Source organism: Astyanax mexicanus, chromosome 3 (assembly GCF_023375975.1).
Source record: "Astyanax mexicanus isolate ESR-SI-001 chromosome 3, AstMex3_surface, whole genome shotgun sequence".
In the NCBI taxonomy this organism is placed as follows: domain Eukaryota; kingdom Metazoa; phylum Chordata; class Actinopteri; order Characiformes; family Acestrorhamphidae; genus Astyanax; species Astyanax mexicanus.
Window position 1 is genome coordinate 14,445,177 of NC_064410.1, and position 17,379 is coordinate 14,462,555.

General features: G+C 37.6%; 1 protein-coding gene across 2 annotated transcripts in view; it reads left to right on the forward strand.

Annotated features, from left to right (window-relative positions):
• The window catches only part of LOC103047670 (protein shisa-6), a 155,786-nt gene that overhangs the window by 31,012 nt on the left and 107,395 nt on the right, over positions 1–17,379 (forward strand). For both annotated transcript variants that reach the window (XM_049475893.1, XM_049475894.1), the window contains exons 3-5: positions 1,901–2,043; positions 5,967–6,059; positions 10,727–10,795. In XM_049475893.1, the coding sequence (XP_049331850.1) occupies positions 1,901–2,043; positions 5,967–6,059; positions 10,727–10,795 (305 nt within the window). The remainder of the gene's footprint in view (positions 1–1,900; positions 2,044–5,966; positions 6,060–10,726; positions 10,796–17,379) is intronic.

Sequence of the window (17,379 nt, forward strand, 5' to 3'; positions counted from 1 at the left end):
AAAAATATTTTTTAAATATTTTTGCTAAGTTTTTGTGGTGCTGTGTTTATTTACCCTCTTGTGTTGATTGTGAGCAGTGAATTGGGGTTAAACTGAAGGTGAAATGGATAAGTTGTACTCTCTAAATCTCTCAAAACATAAACTGCATTTCTCTCCTGTATATAAAGGACCCTGTGATATGGCCACTGAGAAATGCAGCCACCCGTGAATGCAGCCTAGACATGCAGCTAATCTGAAGAACCAGACAAAGAACCATTTTAGTATCTAATATCTTTACTGAGCAAACACTAGAGAACCTTTTTAAATAAGGTTGGAGAATGTATGTGTCAGTCACAGCTTAGTGGTTACACTAAATACATCCTTTTAAATAAAATTATAACTTCTTATATTATAAATTCTAATGTCACACCATATAATGTATTTTCATCATTTTTAAACGATGTAAAAATATAATTAAAAGTCTATTTTGTATTTATTTTGATATTTGTTTGTAAATATTTTTTGTATATTTATTTAGGTTTGCCGGTTGTACCCATGCACTAAATATTCTGCACTATTTCTTTGCTAGATTTTTAAATTTACATTATTTATTGTGTTACAGTGACTTAATGAGTTAATAGAGTTCAGCTGTGTGTAATTTAGTCTCAGTATAAAAACAGCTGTTCTGTGAAGGCCTCAGTGGTTTGTTAAAGAACACTAGTGAACAAACAGCATCATGAAGACCAAGAAACTCACCAGACAGGTCAGAAATAAATGTATGGAGAAGCTGTGAGCATCCAGAGGAGCACTGTTCAATCCATCATCCAAATATTAAGTATTTTAAAGGTGCAAATTTACCAAGACATAGACATCCACACAAACTGACAGATCGTGCAAGTAGAGCACCAATCAGAGATAGAGGTTAGATCGGGCTTAAAAACTTCGACCAGACCCAGTCCGAGCCCGTGCACGTTCTGCCCGAGCCCGACCCAACCCGAACCATAAACTGTCATTATGAGCCCGAGCCCGCCCCGCCCCGCCCCGCCCCGCCCCGTAAACTGTCTGTTTTCGGGCTGTTTGACTGAGCGAAATATGATCAGAATTATGTTAATTAACACTGTAACATAGAAGCATAGAACTATTATTTAATTAAAATGATTTTTAAGAACAGCTACACACAGTGCTGCAGGTCAAACATGAAGGAGTTGAGAGAGAGAGAGAGAGAGAGAGAGAGAGAAAGAGAGAGAGATGAGCTACTCACAGGTAAAGGTTCTCACATACTGTATCTCCTGTTTCTCTTTTATCTCCTCGTGCTCATATTCTAGTCCCATACAGAATTCTGCAGCTCCCTCAGTGTCGTATTTTGCGGCTAGCACGAGCGCTTACAACTAACACTACTGTTGTGCTATATCCGACTCCCGCTTCGCGGACAGAATCGGCACAAATAAACAACAATTATAAATAAATTAGTTTTTTCACTTTCAGTTTTCGTTATTTGGTTCATTTTCGTGAACAATAATAATTGGTTACTTAGCAACATTGTGATTATCACACCAGAGCTTTATTTAAAAATAAAAATTTAATTAAAAAACAGATGCCTACATCTTAGACTATTTTCTGGAACCCGACCCGACCCGAGGAATGTGGTGGGAAATCCTGAGCTCATTTTGCAGAGAAGAGTGGGTAAAAATCTATGTGCAAAGCTTGTAGAGACATATACCAAAAGATATTTAGTGAAAGGTGGCTCTTCTAAGTATTAATATAGCGGAATGAATACGAACAAACTGCAAGATATTTAACTGTGAGATATTTAATATCTAGAATAATGCACTACAAGTTATATTAAACATTCTCCTGTGTGTGTGTGTGTGTGTGTGTGTGTGTGTGTGTGTGTGTGTGTGTGTGTGTTTTTTGTGTTTAGGGCTCTGGCAGATATCCTGAGACAGCAGGGTTCCACCGCCGCCTCCCAGTACGAACAGGAGAACATGGCCACTATAGAGGGATCACCTAAAGAGAGCAGCCTCAAAAACCACTACACACCAGTTCACAACAAAACCAACCACGGTACAACACACACACACACACACACACACACACACACACACCTCTACACAACCTCCCATATCTACACACCAGTTCACAACAAAACCAACCACGGTACAACACACACACACACACACACACACCTCTACACAACCTCCCATATCTACACACCAGTTCACAACAACACCAACCACGGTACAACACACACATACACACACACACACCTCTACACAACCTCCCATATCTACACACCAGTTCACAACAAAACCAACCACGGTACAACACACACACACACCTCTACACAACCTCCCATATCTACACACCCGTCAACAACAAAACCAACCACGGTACCACACACACACACACACACACACACACACACCTCTAATCAACGTTCAAAATCTACACACCATCCAGAACTAAACCAACCATGGTACGACACACACACCTCTATACTACCTGCCAGATTTACACTACACAACAAAACCAACCTCAATACAACACACACACATACACACACACACACTTTCTACACAACCTACACTTGTCCAAACAAAACCAACCATGGTGCAACACACACAGAAACTCTGGCATTAAAAGATTGTGTAGAGCTTGTGTATTTTTAAGGTGTCTATACTGGTTTGTTTTCACACACATGAATTCCATCCAATCAGTTGTCTTTGTGTAGTTTGGGGTTTTTTAACAGTTCTTCAATGGAGTTTTTAGATTAGCAACTTTTATTCTGTACTCCTGAATTCTGGGACTTTTATTATATTAAAACAGTGCATGTTAAAATACTCTATTTAGTTTAAAGTTGTTTTACAAGTTAAACTAAGTAGAACAAAGATAGAATCCGCTTTCTGAGTGGGTGTGTCCAAACTTTTGACCTCAATCCTCTTAAAAGAGAGGTGGGAGGTGGAGATAAAGGGCTAAAGTGGAACCCGAGGAGCAGTTTAATAACCTGCAGTGGCATCTTGCAGCTTGCGCTGATCCAGGGCAGGAATGAGGTCCGCTGCTGCGGAAACTCAGCCTCACGTGGACACCAGAGTGGGTCACCATCAGCTCTGAATAAAGCTGCATCCTCTTTATGTTCGCCAAACTAAGTTTAGGTTCCTCTGCAAATGATCCGCCTGTGCTCAGTGAGGTAAAAATGAAACCCAGCCTCGTCAGAGCCAGAAATAACCCTCATCTCCGAAACAAAAGAGAAGCTCAGCCTGGCCTTATGTGCAGAGCTTATCTCCTCTTCAGAAGTGAAATCTTTTATTCAGCAGGTACAAAATCTCTAGTCTCCTGTGCAGGTTCTGACTTAAGACAAAATCCAACCAGACATTTGGCACAATTTCTGTTCTTAAAGACACCAAAGAGGGAATGTAATGACAATTTTACTTGTTGTCTTATGAAGTAATAGTGGCTACAGTGGTATAAAAAGTCTGGGTACCCCTGATAATTTAAATGATTTATAAGTAATTTCAGTTAAATACATCTTAAAGCAGATGAAATTTGATATTCCAGCGTCATTCCAGGACGCTGTACTTGTTCCTCTGCATGAATGCTTTAGTAGATTTTGAGCCGAGTTTAGTGTTTAGGGTCGTTGTCTTGTTGAAGTATCCAGCCCCGGCTCAACTTTAACTTTCTCACTGATTCTTGAACATTGTTCTCAGGAATCTGCTGATATTTACTGAAATCCATGCAACCCTCAACTTTAACAAGAATCCCAGTACCTGCACTGATCACACAGCCCCACAGCATGATGAACCACCACCAAATTTTACTGTGCGGAGCAGTAAAGTGTGTGTCTTGGAATGCTGTGTTCTTTTTCCTCCATGCATAAATAACCGTCCTCCAAATAACTCCATTTAAGTTTCATCAATCCACACAGCACTTTACTCCAAAATGAAGCTGGTTTGTCCAAATGTGCTTTAGCTTTAGCATACCTTTAGCATACCTGTGTGCACAGAAAAGGCTTCTTCTGCATTACTCTCCCATACAGCCTGCATAGCTGAGTGATGCACAGTGACTTCATCTGCAGCAAGATGATGATGTAGGTTTTTGGAGCTGGTCTGTGGGTTGATTATGACTGTTCTCACCGTCCTTCTCCTCTGTTTATTTGAGATTTTTCTTGTTCTGCCACTTCGGGCCTTAACTAGAACTGTGCCTGTGATTGTCCATTTCCTCACTATGTTCCTTACAGTGGAAACTGACAGCTGAAATCTCTGAGAGAGAGAAGATACTTGCAATTGGCCACCTTACCCCTTTATCATAACTGGATTCACCTGTGTATGTAGGTCAAAGATCAATGATTTTACCAAACAAATGTTGTGTTCCAATAAAGGGTGCCCAAATTAATGCACCTGCCTTATTTGTTTAAAGAATTTTTGCACACTCTCTGTGAATCCTATATACTTGATTTCACTTCTTAATTATCACTGTGTTTGTCTGCTGTATGGTATATTTACTGAAATTGCTGAATAAAAAAAAACAATGATTTAAGGGGGTGCCCAAACCTTTTTAGACCACTGTATATTATATTTGGTTAGGGGGTGAAAAGTTGATGTTTCAGGCATTTTACCAGCTTGTTTTTATGTGACTCTCTTTTAGACTCGTATATATGGCAACCTTAGCTCTAATTGGTTGGTTTAATATGATTGTATTTTGTGTTTTCTAATTTAACCAAGAAAAAGCACTTTTAAAATCTACTGCAGCACCATGACCATCACACAAACATTATTACCACAATATATATATATATATATTACACAATATATATAATATAAAATCTCCACTTTTCAGTTTGTCTCTCTCACTCTCTTCACCATACGCACTCAGATATGCCTCATAATGGCTGTTTTTGTTGGATGTGTCTCATTGACCTTTGTGTCAAGAGGCTTGGTTAGCTCAATTACCATCAAATTAGATTTCTGAGTTTTTGAGTCTGCTGGAGGAGGAGGCCGAGGTTTCTGACCCTGCAGAGGATCAGATGTGTGTGTATGAGGTGGGCCTGAGTGCTTGTGGGATAATGACCTCTAAAACCTTCTATAGGGTGCAGAGTACACCCCTGCCTCTCACCACAAAGCATGAATACTTAATGGACGTCTCCATTCTGATCCCTGCCTCTCACCCGCCAAACTGCCACTCACTGCCAGAAAAGAACGCGGAGATTATTTCAAATCTACCAACATAGTGAATCTATAGCCCTATCTGTACAGGATTAATTTCTCAGGGGGTTCTCTTTTATGGGGGTCCTCTGTGATTTTATTCCTGTCCAGAACAAACGTGAGTGTTTTCTCAGATGTCCTCTGAGAAAATTACAGGCTGAATTACCTACTGTTTTCTCTAAACTCTGTGGTCCGCTTTGAAAGGTGTTTTGTCGAATTGTGCTACTTTTTCAAACCCTTGACAACCCTTGACTTCTCTAGTGTATATGTAGGGTCTCAGTAAAATGAAGAATCAATCGGTGATCCAATTTAAACTTACAGTTACTAACACAAGATAGTTAACGCTACATAGCTCTGTAAACAGAGCTGTAGGCCCCAATTCAGCCATAGCTTCTAATGCTGTAGCCAGGGTTCATCCCTGCCCGTGGGCAGTCCTGAGCCGAGGTAAGCGAGGCTGTGAACTCACTGGTTGATGTAGACACCCTAACGTCTCTCTCTGATCAACTTGTATTTCTGAGGACTTTCTTTTATTAGCTACTGCAGACAAGGGAGGCTAAGGAAAAGTTTCATATGCATTATGTATATACAACTAGAAAGATACTATAGTATTATACAAAGAACAAGAAAAAATGGATTTTAATTAAGGTGTCTGAAAGGATGGTTTCACTTTATTCTTTCTTTTTTTCTTTTTATTTCTTCTATTGTTTGCTGTGTATAAACTGACCTCATGCTGTAATGCAGAGTGCCTCCAATGCTTAATCTGAGCATGTGTGGTTTCTCTTCCCTCAGGACATCACGGGAAGGATAATTTCCGCAGTGGTCAGGACATGCACAACTTCATCTCCTCTGGGTTCGTCACGCTGGGTAGAGGACACCTGAAAGGTACCTGCATCTGTCTATCCCTCCGAATCAGTCCAGCAAATGAAAACACACCTGAAGGTGTTGAATAACTCTGGGGTCCAGCTGAGATGAATCAGTGGAGTTCAATTAAAACCCAGAGAGCTACTGTGGGCAACAGTTTACACTGCAGACCAACTGAGGGCTTAAATTAATTGCTTTTTACAGCACACCTCACTGAATCGGCCTGGGGGAAAGACAGAGACTGGGGGGATGAGCGGATGAGGGGAGGGTAAAGAGAAAAAGAGAGAGGTGCATAAAAACAGCAGAAGAAAGAAATAGGACAGTGTTGTCCTTTCAAATGTGTGTGTATGTGTGTGTGTTCAGCACAGTAATGATGTTTCATTGAGCTAATTAACAGAATAAAACAGCTCGTCAGAGTTAAAGGGGTTCTGCAGAACACACTGTGGTACTCTTCACTCCTTCAGTTCTCTTTTCTCTTCTTCATTTTCTCGCTTTCTTTTTCATTGTTCCCTTTGAGAGAAAGAAAAGCCAATCACAGGCTGCACACATCAGCTCACAGACTTACTTAGAGAGAAAGAGAAAGAGAGAGAGAGAGAGAGAGAGAGAGAGAGAGAGAGAGAGAGAGTAAGAGAGATAGAGAGAAAGAGAGAGTGCTGGCGGCTGTCAGTTAACACTGCCTGCACTAGCTTCTGAAGCTGGGGCATCCCAGCACCCCTAAAAAAGTAAAAGTAAAATTAGTTTTTGTTGTTTTTTTTTAAAACAGATGTAAAATATTACAATCTTTAAAAGCAGATCATTAAATAGAATTTAAAAAATGAAAAAAAAAAACAGCAGTTTTCCCTCCCATGCAAATAGTATGATCTACTTTCTGCGTATACTGCCAGGCACGCGCAAAATGAGACAAATGAAAGAAAAGTCCTGCATGGGTCTTCATTAAGGTAGCACCTGCACAAGCCATGCCACTACATGTAAGTACTGTAACTGGTAGCTAGATTTCATAAACACACTTTATTGTCTTTACTAAATTTCTAAAGGTTTTCGATTGTTTGAATTGACTGTTCCATCTTAAATGCTGCTAATTTAACATTCCACCTTAAATACTGCTATGACAAACACTGGCTTCAGGCTGAAAATGCGTTTTTTAGGCACTTTGAACTAAATGTCTTTTAGCTTTTAGATGGAACAAAAGATTCATATAAGAATCCAGGTGTAGTTTTATGTGGACTGTCATGTATATGACAGTCTATTTTAATCTATTTTGACATTTTAGTTGCATTAAAACAAAAACATAACATGCTTTTAGAGCTGGGCGATATGGCCCAAAAAAAAAATCTAAAATCTGATTTTCGATTTAAATCGATTTTTTCCCCCTACTAAAATCTCTTAAAAGTCCCTAGAAGTCGCTAAATGTTGTCATCGCCTATTTTGCATAATACATGTTTTTAAAGCTGTAAAGGATGAACATTGTGAGAGAGAAAAAAGTGAGTAAAAAACACCCTAAATATGTTAGAAATTATACAAATAAACTTCAACAAATGAACAACTTTTGTTGCTTTTTAAATAGACAGTCACGTCTCAAAATAACTTTATTTTTACGTGAATTACATTAATCAGTTTTTTGCCGTGTTGTTAATTGTTATTATAAGAGCAGTTTTTTATTTTAGGGAGAGAGGGGCGGGGCTAAGCTCAGGGAAGCATCGGTGGTGAAAATTTAAGCTCAGAGAAAATCGATTTTCATAAAAACACATCATCCTTAACTGTAAATTCGAATTAATTCGTAAAATCGATTAATCGCCCAGCTCTAAATGCTTTATAAACTTCTTATTTATTTTGCAAATAAAAGGTTGAAATTTACCCAGACCCACTTGTTCAGATGTGATAATATAATAAGCACAGTGATAATAAAAACACAACAAGCTAAATGAATAATATGAAGAAAAAAAACTTTATCAAATTTAAAGGAAAAAGCAGCCGGTCTGACTGGAGTTCAGCTCCCCCGTAATAAGAGCCTCTTTCTCGGCCGGTAATCACGTTCATCCCTGGGGACAAAATAATCTGAATTAGTAACAGAGCTTAATGGAGAACAGTATCAAATTATTTACAGATTAAATCACTCAGTTACAGGCTAATTCACAGTTATTCTGTCTACCAGTTAAACCTTTTAAACTGTATGACTGCCTAACGCTGCTAACATGCCAGTGGGTTTAGCTTAGCATGCTAACAGGGGATGTGTTAGCTTAGCGTGCCAGCCGCTTTTGGTATTTGGAAATCTTGGTAGCATTTTTTTAGCTTCACCAGGGATTTGGCTAACCCGCTAAGCTAACGGTATCTTTACCTGGTCAGGTCTTACTTTAAATCAAACACAGGTGATAACAACAATGGAAAACAACTTAAAACTGCATAAAATGTACTAGTTTGATGAACACGCAGCAGTGAGTGGAAGTACAGAAACAAATAATTTTTTACAGAAACTCCCTGTTATGTTTTTTAAATCTGAGTGCTGGAACTCTGAGCTGGTAAAATGCATCATGGGATTGCCTTTGCCATAAAGTATACATCTCACACTGCCTTCAGAATTGGGGTAAAATAGTGCCTTTCAGAACGAAACGCAGCTCACATATGATGACAACACAGAATAGTTCAGAACAGAACAAGTCCTTTAGTGCGCTTAGTCACTATACTGCTGTGTGAAACCAAAATGACCTGGATTAAATGTAAAGAATATAATGTAACACACACAAACCTCAGTTCAGATCTTAGAGTTTGAATCTCTCCACTCGCTAGCACCATCCGAGGTCATGGAGTTTTCAGCTGCGCTTAATAAAACGGGTGAAGTTCAGAGTTTAACAAGTTCCTTAAATCTTTCCTCTTTTTTTTTTTTGCTTATTCATCTTCACACCGAGTCCCAGCAGTTCATGCAAATGGGCCTTAATCTGCTTCTGCACTTAAATCCTCCTGATTTAATTCCACTGTAGCAGCTCTCCCGTGGCCATGAAGCTTAGGGTGAACCACACACACACACACATTCTCTCTGTCTCTTTCTCTCTATTACACACTCACACACGCTCTGATGGTTTTAGCTGAGTCGGGGACACTTGTTTAGTGCTAAAGCTGCTGTGTGTAATGATATCAGACAGGCCGAGGCTAATTGTTTACAGGGAAATAACACCAATGTGTGGCAATAATGCAGGAGAGCACTGAGGAGCTGAAGATAAATATGCATGTGCTTGTGTTTGTTTATGTGTGTTTTAACCCTGAGTGAACGTATGGTGTGTTATAACTGAGCAAGACAGACCCATCCTCATCCTCTTCTAGTGTCGACCAGTGACAACAGAAGATATTTTTCAATATAATTTCTATTCTAGTGTAAATCAGTTTTTATAGAGGTGTTTTTTGACTGATATATTCAATTCTAATGTGTAGGAGTGTTCATTAAGAGTGTTTATGGAGTAATATCTCCTATTTTAGTGTATATGTGTGTTTATTGAGGGTGTTTATAAAGTAACATCTCTTATTCTAGCATAAAGGAGTGTTTATTGAGGGTGTTTATGGAGTAATATCTTCTATTCTAGTGTACAGGAGTGTTTATTGACAAATATAATCAATTCTAATGTGTAGGAGTGTTTATTGAGGGTGTTTATGGAGTAATATCTCCTATTCTAGTGTATATGAGTTTTATAGAGGTGTTTATTGACTAATTTCTTCCATTCTAATGTGTAGGGGTGTTTATTGAGAGTGCTTATGGAGTGATCTCTCATATTCTAGTGTATAGGAGTGTTTATTGAGGGTGTTTTTGACTAATATTTTCTATTCTGGTGTATAGGGGTGTTTATTGACTAATATTTTCTATTCTAGTGTATATGAGTGTTTATTAAAGTTGTTTATTTACTAATATTTACTATTCTTTATATAGGAGTGTTTATTGAGGGTGTTTATAGAGTGAAATCTTCTATTCTAGCATATAGGAGTGTTTATTGAGGGTGTTTATTGACTAATATTTTCTATTCTAGTATATAGGAGTGTTTATTAAGGGTGTTTATGGAGTGATACCTTCTATTCCAGTTTATAGGAGTGTTTATTAAAGCTGTTTATTGACTAATATTTTCTATTCTAGTGTATATGAGTGCTTTTTAAAACTGTTTGTAAACTAGTATGTGCTATTTTATTGTAAATATGTTTATTAAGGCCTTTTATGGACTAATAGCTTCTATTCTAGTGTATAGGATTGTTTTTATGTTTTCATATGTACTGATATCCCCTGTTTTAGTGTAATGTACTATATATTGAGTTGATATGTGGACTAAATATTTGAATTTGCAATTTGAGTGTTTATTAAGGCTTGTTATGCACTAATATCTCCTGTTCCCATTCTAGTGTATAGAAGTGTTTATTTATGGTATTCCTTTTTGTGTCATTGTCTTGTGTATAGTGGTGTTCATTGAGAATGTAGACCACTATCTTCTTTTCTGATATAGAGGAATGTTTATTAGAGTTGATTTGAGTTAAAAGATTCTATTTTATTATTATGCATGAAATATTATACTATGTAATATTATGTCTAAGTGTATTAGAGTGCTTTCTAAGGTTCTTTATAGACGTTTATCTTGTATTTTAGTATGTAGGAGAGTATATGTAGGTTGTAGGGTCGTGGCTTTGTGTTGGTAACACTGTTGTGTTGTTTTTTGCAGCTCAGCACTCTGTGGATGATCTGGGCGGATTGTCTTGGACAGGAGATCTGGACGTTCCTTTATCGTACGGTAAGTAACTTTCTCTACTTAAGGTCTGAAGTTCTTGGTGCTAATGACTCTTTTGCTGTCTGACCTGCGTCTTTTTTTCTCAATGTAGCCATAAACCGGCTTTGACTGTATTAATTGTTGGTGCCTCTGAATGCTGGAGTGTATACATTTTGCAATAATGGAGTAGTGGTATATATTTCAGCTGAAATGTTTATGATTAATTGAAGCACAGCTGGACTTTTTTCTGCATTACTGATTAAGGGAGTGAAGGTTTATAAATGTTTGTTTATTTTATTTACAGTAAGTTTTATTTTTTATATAATTTGGCAGTTGTAAATGGTGTGTTCATTTAATTATGTGATTCAATTGAACCTTATGTTTTATCTCAGTCTGGATGTTTTTGCGAACAGTTCTAACTTACCCTCACAGCAGCATTGTTGTTTTCTTACCCCTCTTATTTCAGTCTTTATTACTCCCTAAGCAGCTCAATTCTTGTTCTTATGTTTAAAATGTAAAGATACTTTTTATGCCATTATTGAGGGATAAAGTAGATAATTAAACAGAAGCAGGTAGTGGGTATTGGAAAATATGGTGGTCTCATTGATGCTCAACTGACATTCAACTAACATTCAGCTGAATGTCTATTAAATGCAATTGAACTGAAGGTGGGGTAGATTTTAAATTTAGGTTAAGGTTAGGTGTAAGTTCTGATGAATGATTTTGAATCATTCAACATTGGGATAGGTTGAATTTAATAGACATTCAGTTAAATCAGTCAGTTGAGCATCAATGAGGCCATAAAATGGACCGTCCAAGTAAAGTGTAACCCAATATTTTTGAATAAACAGTGTCAATGTGTTGATCCTTGTAATGTGCAATATATCCCTTCTTAAAGCAAAGTGGTCTGGTAGGTTCTCGCAGATGTTCCTGGCTATGGAACAGCACTGCTAATACTGATAATACATGAGCTGCTGCAAACGTGTAGCAATCTGAATGCACTCTCGGCCTTTATCTGCTCATTTACAGTTTGTTAAACCAAAGAAACCCAGAATTAGAACTGAAGAGAGCTGCTGAGCTAAAACAGAGCTCCACAGAGTCCTCGCTGAAATTAGGGTAAACACTGGCTCTGCTTTGGAAAGGAAGTGGGGCTCTGTGACCTGAAAGCATTCAGAAAGTGTTGCTGAGTTGCCTTTTTTAGGAAAGATATTTTTATGACTAGCTACAGGCTAAAACAGGCAGCCAGGCCATTGTTCCTGTGGATTTTGTGTTAACATGTATTACAGCTGTAGCACAAGGTCCAAAAGTTTGCATGTGACCAGAGGTTTGAATGTGTGTGTTAGGCTATGTTCACACAGCTGGAGAAAGTGGCCCAAATCTGATTTTCTCACAAAATCTGATGTTTATTTAGGGCTGGTCACGCTTTATCTTTAATGTGACCCTTATCTGTCATCTGTCTGAACAGTCTGCACTGTGCTAAACAGCATTGCTTCATGTGAAGTTTCGGTTTCATCCTTGTCAAATTCTGAAGAGCCTCACTGTTAAAAGAAGACGTTATTCAGTCACAGACAGCCAGTCCTTTCTATAAACTTTTTACTTTCCTTTGATGCTGTAGCCACGTCCTGTGCCAGTGTTGAACCATTTTGTTAGGAAAACTGAGTGGTTGCGATATGAGTCTTTATTGTAAGATCGGTCCAAATGTCTATGAGATCTGTTGTCTCATTATCCCACCAATAAACCCTTATTCACAGCCGTCCTGTGATTTACCACTTACTCACATCCATTTCTCTTCTAATGACAACCTTTTATTCTTCTCCTCAACTGGCAGTTCAGACGGACAACGCAGATACAAATTGGATTTCAATACCACATATTGAATTAATGGATTAAAAATGTCATATTCAGTGTGTTCATACTGTTACGCAAATGACTAGGGGTGTAAAGGTACAAACAAATCATGGTTCGGTTCACACCTCAGTATAAACCACACGGTTCGGTATGATTTCTGGTATGGTTGGTGTAGTAAATAAAGTGGCTGGGCATTCTGTATAACCTCACCTTTTTTAACTTCATAATAACAATGGAACTTTATTATAATCATGTCTTGTTTTTTGGGATGAAATGTAACAGGAGCACTTTTATTAAATGCTTGAAACCAGGGTTCTCTCCTACTGTCATCATGAGAGGCTCCATCTTTTAGATCTTGTTGGAACAAACAAACAATGAGCCTGATGTATTAATTATTTTTTTATTAAGAACAAAACAAATAGCATTACTTTAAAAGATTAAACTGTGCATTTTTTCCTAAGCATTTTACTGGATGCTGTATAATGATGTTTAATGTATAATGAGTTTTTTTTTTAAGAAATATCAGCATTAGATTGTTAAAACTAAGAGAGAGACAGACAGAATTACATTCATGCCAATAAAGCACCTCTATACTGAACTGAACTGAGAGTGAGAGAGAAACAGACAGACAGACAGATGGAGCAAGAGAGAGGGTGGCGGACAGATGTTGAGATTGAGAAAGAGAGAGAGCGAAAGAGAGAGAGAGAGAAACAGACAGCGCGAGAGAGAGAGAGAGAGAGAGAGAGAGACAGACAGACAGATAGCGCAAGCAAAAGAGAGAGAGAGAGAGAGAAAGAGACAGACAGTACAAGCGCCTAACCCTGCATTCACACTGGAAAGCAATAGGTGACCATTCCTTTTCCAGCAGCAGTGTGTGGATAGTTTAAATGATTTGCTTTTCTGCACGCACTCTCTGCACAGGCTAGGTCAGTAGTGAGTTGGTAATAGCAACAGTGCTTCAGCTACACTTTTCGGGTTACATTCATTGGTTCCACAAGTCTCCTATAGACTGCATGTGTTCTGTGTATTCTGCGTGCATTTGCACAAACCGAACCGTAAACCCCAGTCTGTGACGGGTCATAAGGAATAAACGTACTGTTACACCCCTACAAATAACACATCCATCTGTTTCTCATATGACATAAAGTTCGTATTTGGGACACTTTAAGCTGCTGTGTGAACCTAGCCTTAGACCTGAGCTGTAGTGTTGATGCTTACAGATGCAATAACTGTATTTTATGAAGTGCTGGTATAAAGCTGTAGGTCTAAAGCTTTCTAAGCTGTTTTACTCTGTTTTAACTGCCTCTTCCTCGCACATAAACCAGCAGCTTCAGTAACTCCCCAGTCGATCCTTCAGAAACACCAGAGATTAAGTTCATTAGTGCAGCTCGAGGAGTTTTAGGCTGTGCAGCATCACATCTTAATCACAGCTCTTAAGTGAGGAATATCCACATTTGTCTCCTGCTTCATTTAGGCAGATTACTCTCACCCGGCGGCTCTGTTTTACTCCCCTGCTGCCCAAACAACCGGGCTCAACTCTAAATCCTGGATTTAAACAGCGCTTTAACAAACAGCTTACAAGAGTTAGGTGCTGACTGGGCCTTTGAGTACAGAATACTTTCACCAGGAGACAAAACTTACTTTTTTGTATATTTTAAGTTCTATTAGAGGAATTATAAAAACGGTTACAGTAGATTTTATTATTGTAGTGGATGTAGAAAATGTTTAATTGTTATACAAGTTCATTTCTTGAAGGTTTGGTGACACTTCCTATGATCCCTTTTTAGGGTTCTAAAAAGTTTGTGCACCACCGCCAACCACACACACACACACACACACACACACATTTAAAGTAATACATTTGCAAGAAGACATATTTCAATTTCACCTTGAAATAGTGTAAAGAAATTTTATATTAAAAATGATTAATTTTAACAAATATAAATCATAGATTGTACCTTCTTTTCTAATTTGAATGGGCCTTTGATTTTTTAAAAATATTTTATAATTTATTTTTGTAGCACTGAGTATAAAAGTAAAGCCATATAAATAATTAGCATTTAATATAATGTATGTTTTTATATTAGTAATTCATTTTACACTTAATAAATATAATTTGGGAAAACAAATAAATCTGAGGAGCTACTTGGGAGCTGAAAGAGCCGGAAATCCCTTCACTAATTGACTGATTAATTGATTATTTACATTATTCAAATGTGTTCAGGAAATTGTTTTATTACAGTGTGCTATATTTGAACTGTCATGCTGAAGCAGAACTCAGACACACGCAAGTACAATAAAATAGGTTTATTAACAAAAAGGGCAGTACGAGGGATAGTCAGAGCGAGCAGGGTCAGAGAGAACAGAGAACAGCAGCAACTGGATCAAACATACCATAAACAAGTACCAGTCTGAGGGTCAAACACAGGCAGGGAAATATTAGAGTACAGACAGAAAACAGGGTTAAAACACAAAACAAGATCATACACAAAATAGAAATTAAAGGCAAGGAAATAAACATGCTGTGGAGTGGATAAATCGACAATACTTATCAACAGGTGAAGTGGAGTAAGGGGTTTATATAGGGCAGTGAGCAGGTGTTTAGAATTTAGGTGATTGGTTTCCTAGTGTCATGTGATTGTGAGAGTCAGTGTGTGCTGCATCTTGGGCAGAGGTGGGAAAAAGTACTGAAAAAATTTAATTAAGTAAAAAAAAACATTTACTTTGCTAAAATTCTACTCAATCAGAAGTAAAAGTACCCATCTAAAAATCTACTCGAGTAAAAGTAAGAAGTACTCAATTTAAAATGTACGTTGAGTAAAAGTTACATAGTTACTTTAAATTATTTGATATAAAAACAAATCATAAATTAAACCGTTTTTAATGAACTATTATTCCACATAATAATTTGGACCTTTCGGGCAGTATTTGCTCAGACCGAACCATAAAACATTTTCAAGAACACGTGGCATAGGTTTCTTGATCCAATTTTTTTCTTTACTGTTAAAAAGTTATGGTCAAATATGTGACTATAAACTGTAATTTTATAGTTTTACAGGTCATTGTTATATTTTAACTTGCCATTGCTCTGCTATAACTGATACTTACATGTTTTTTTAACATTTAAGCAGTGTTTAATGATAAAAGTACTTACACCACATGCTTTCACAGGTTTGATGTGGAAGTTTTGAAAGCTGACAGCTCTGTCCGGTGGGACACATTTTTTTAAATTATTATTTAGACAATTGAGATAATTGTTTTTTTCACCCAGCATTTTATTTTTTACTCAGTAACGAGGAGTTTTCCAATGTAGTGAAGTAAATTACTTGTGTCAAAATGTACTTGAGTAAAAGTAAAATTACTTATTTTAAAAACTACTTTAAAAATTACAAATTACTCATAAAATCTACTCAATTACAGTAACTTGAGTAAATGTAATTCATTACTTTCCACCTCTGATCCTGGGTATCATAGTGTGGACATAGCTTTACTCTCTCACCAGTGGCAACCCAGTGTCAGTGTTTTTCAGTGGCTTAGTGGGTTGAATATTTGTTTTATGTTTGTAATGTGTTGTTTCTAATGATGTAATGTGTTAGTTTAATGTAATACTATTTTTCAAGTCTCAGTGAGATTCTCCTGGTTTAGTGAAGAAAAAATTTAAATGAATAAAATCCCAAATGTTATGACTGATATAGAAGTGCAGTAGCAGTTTAAAATGCATTAAATCAGATTTATATGGTGTGGAGTGCAAGCATAACACAAGTTTAGTCATGCATTCTACTGGAAATGTAGTCAGAATAACCCCTTAACTCCTCCCTCCTCTCAGAGACTCAGATTCACTTCTGCTGTGAGTTCATCCGAGCTCAAGCTCTAGATCTGCAGAACTGAGTGAACTGAGCACATTATCACATCACAACGTGTCAGAATCATTAGGAGGACTGCCGGTGGCCTCGGTTATGCCATTATCTTTAGGGCATATGTTTCATTTCTGAGTCCAGCCAACCATGTGATGATAATATTTTACACTGCCAATATGATTTTGTCTTCAGCCCAATCACAGCGGAGAGCCTCTGAGATAAATATACATAAAGAAAGTATTTCTGTACAACCTGTACAACCCATACATCTTTCTGGAGAGATATTGGATGCCCCAGTGCTTCTACAAAGATTAAAGGGAATGTTACATAGATTTTTTTGATGTTGTTCAGAATGTGTTTGGTATAAAATTCTGCATTTTAGAGAAGCATACCCAGTCAGAACTGCTCACAGAGGTGGTGAAAGGAACCAGACAGAGTTTAATAACTCTAATCGTTCATCACAGGAAGTTACACCAATCCTGTTACACCATTCAGTCATCAATAAACTGTCTGAAACGTTCTACCCTACTTCTAAAACAGCTTTAGAACAGGCCTAGACTACTGTGAGAAAGGTTTTGTGAACTTATTTGATGATAAGTGGACCAATAGAAATGTTTCAAAATCACTTGGAATACAATCTTAACATTGATATTCATTGGACTGTATGAAGGTTTTTTTTTCCTTCTCTTGTAAAGCTTTCTAGCTTCAGAGATACAAGGTTTTAGCACACTTGGGTATTCCTGTCCGTTCTGTTACTTTTTATCACACCTCTATTGGGTCCAGCCCACCTGTCTGTTTCTCTGTCGTCATGGAGATCCATCATCTGGGTCAGCTGTGGAGACTAACTGATGGTGGACCGGTTCAGATTTATTTGACAGCATTGCCGCAGAGAGGCCACCCGGT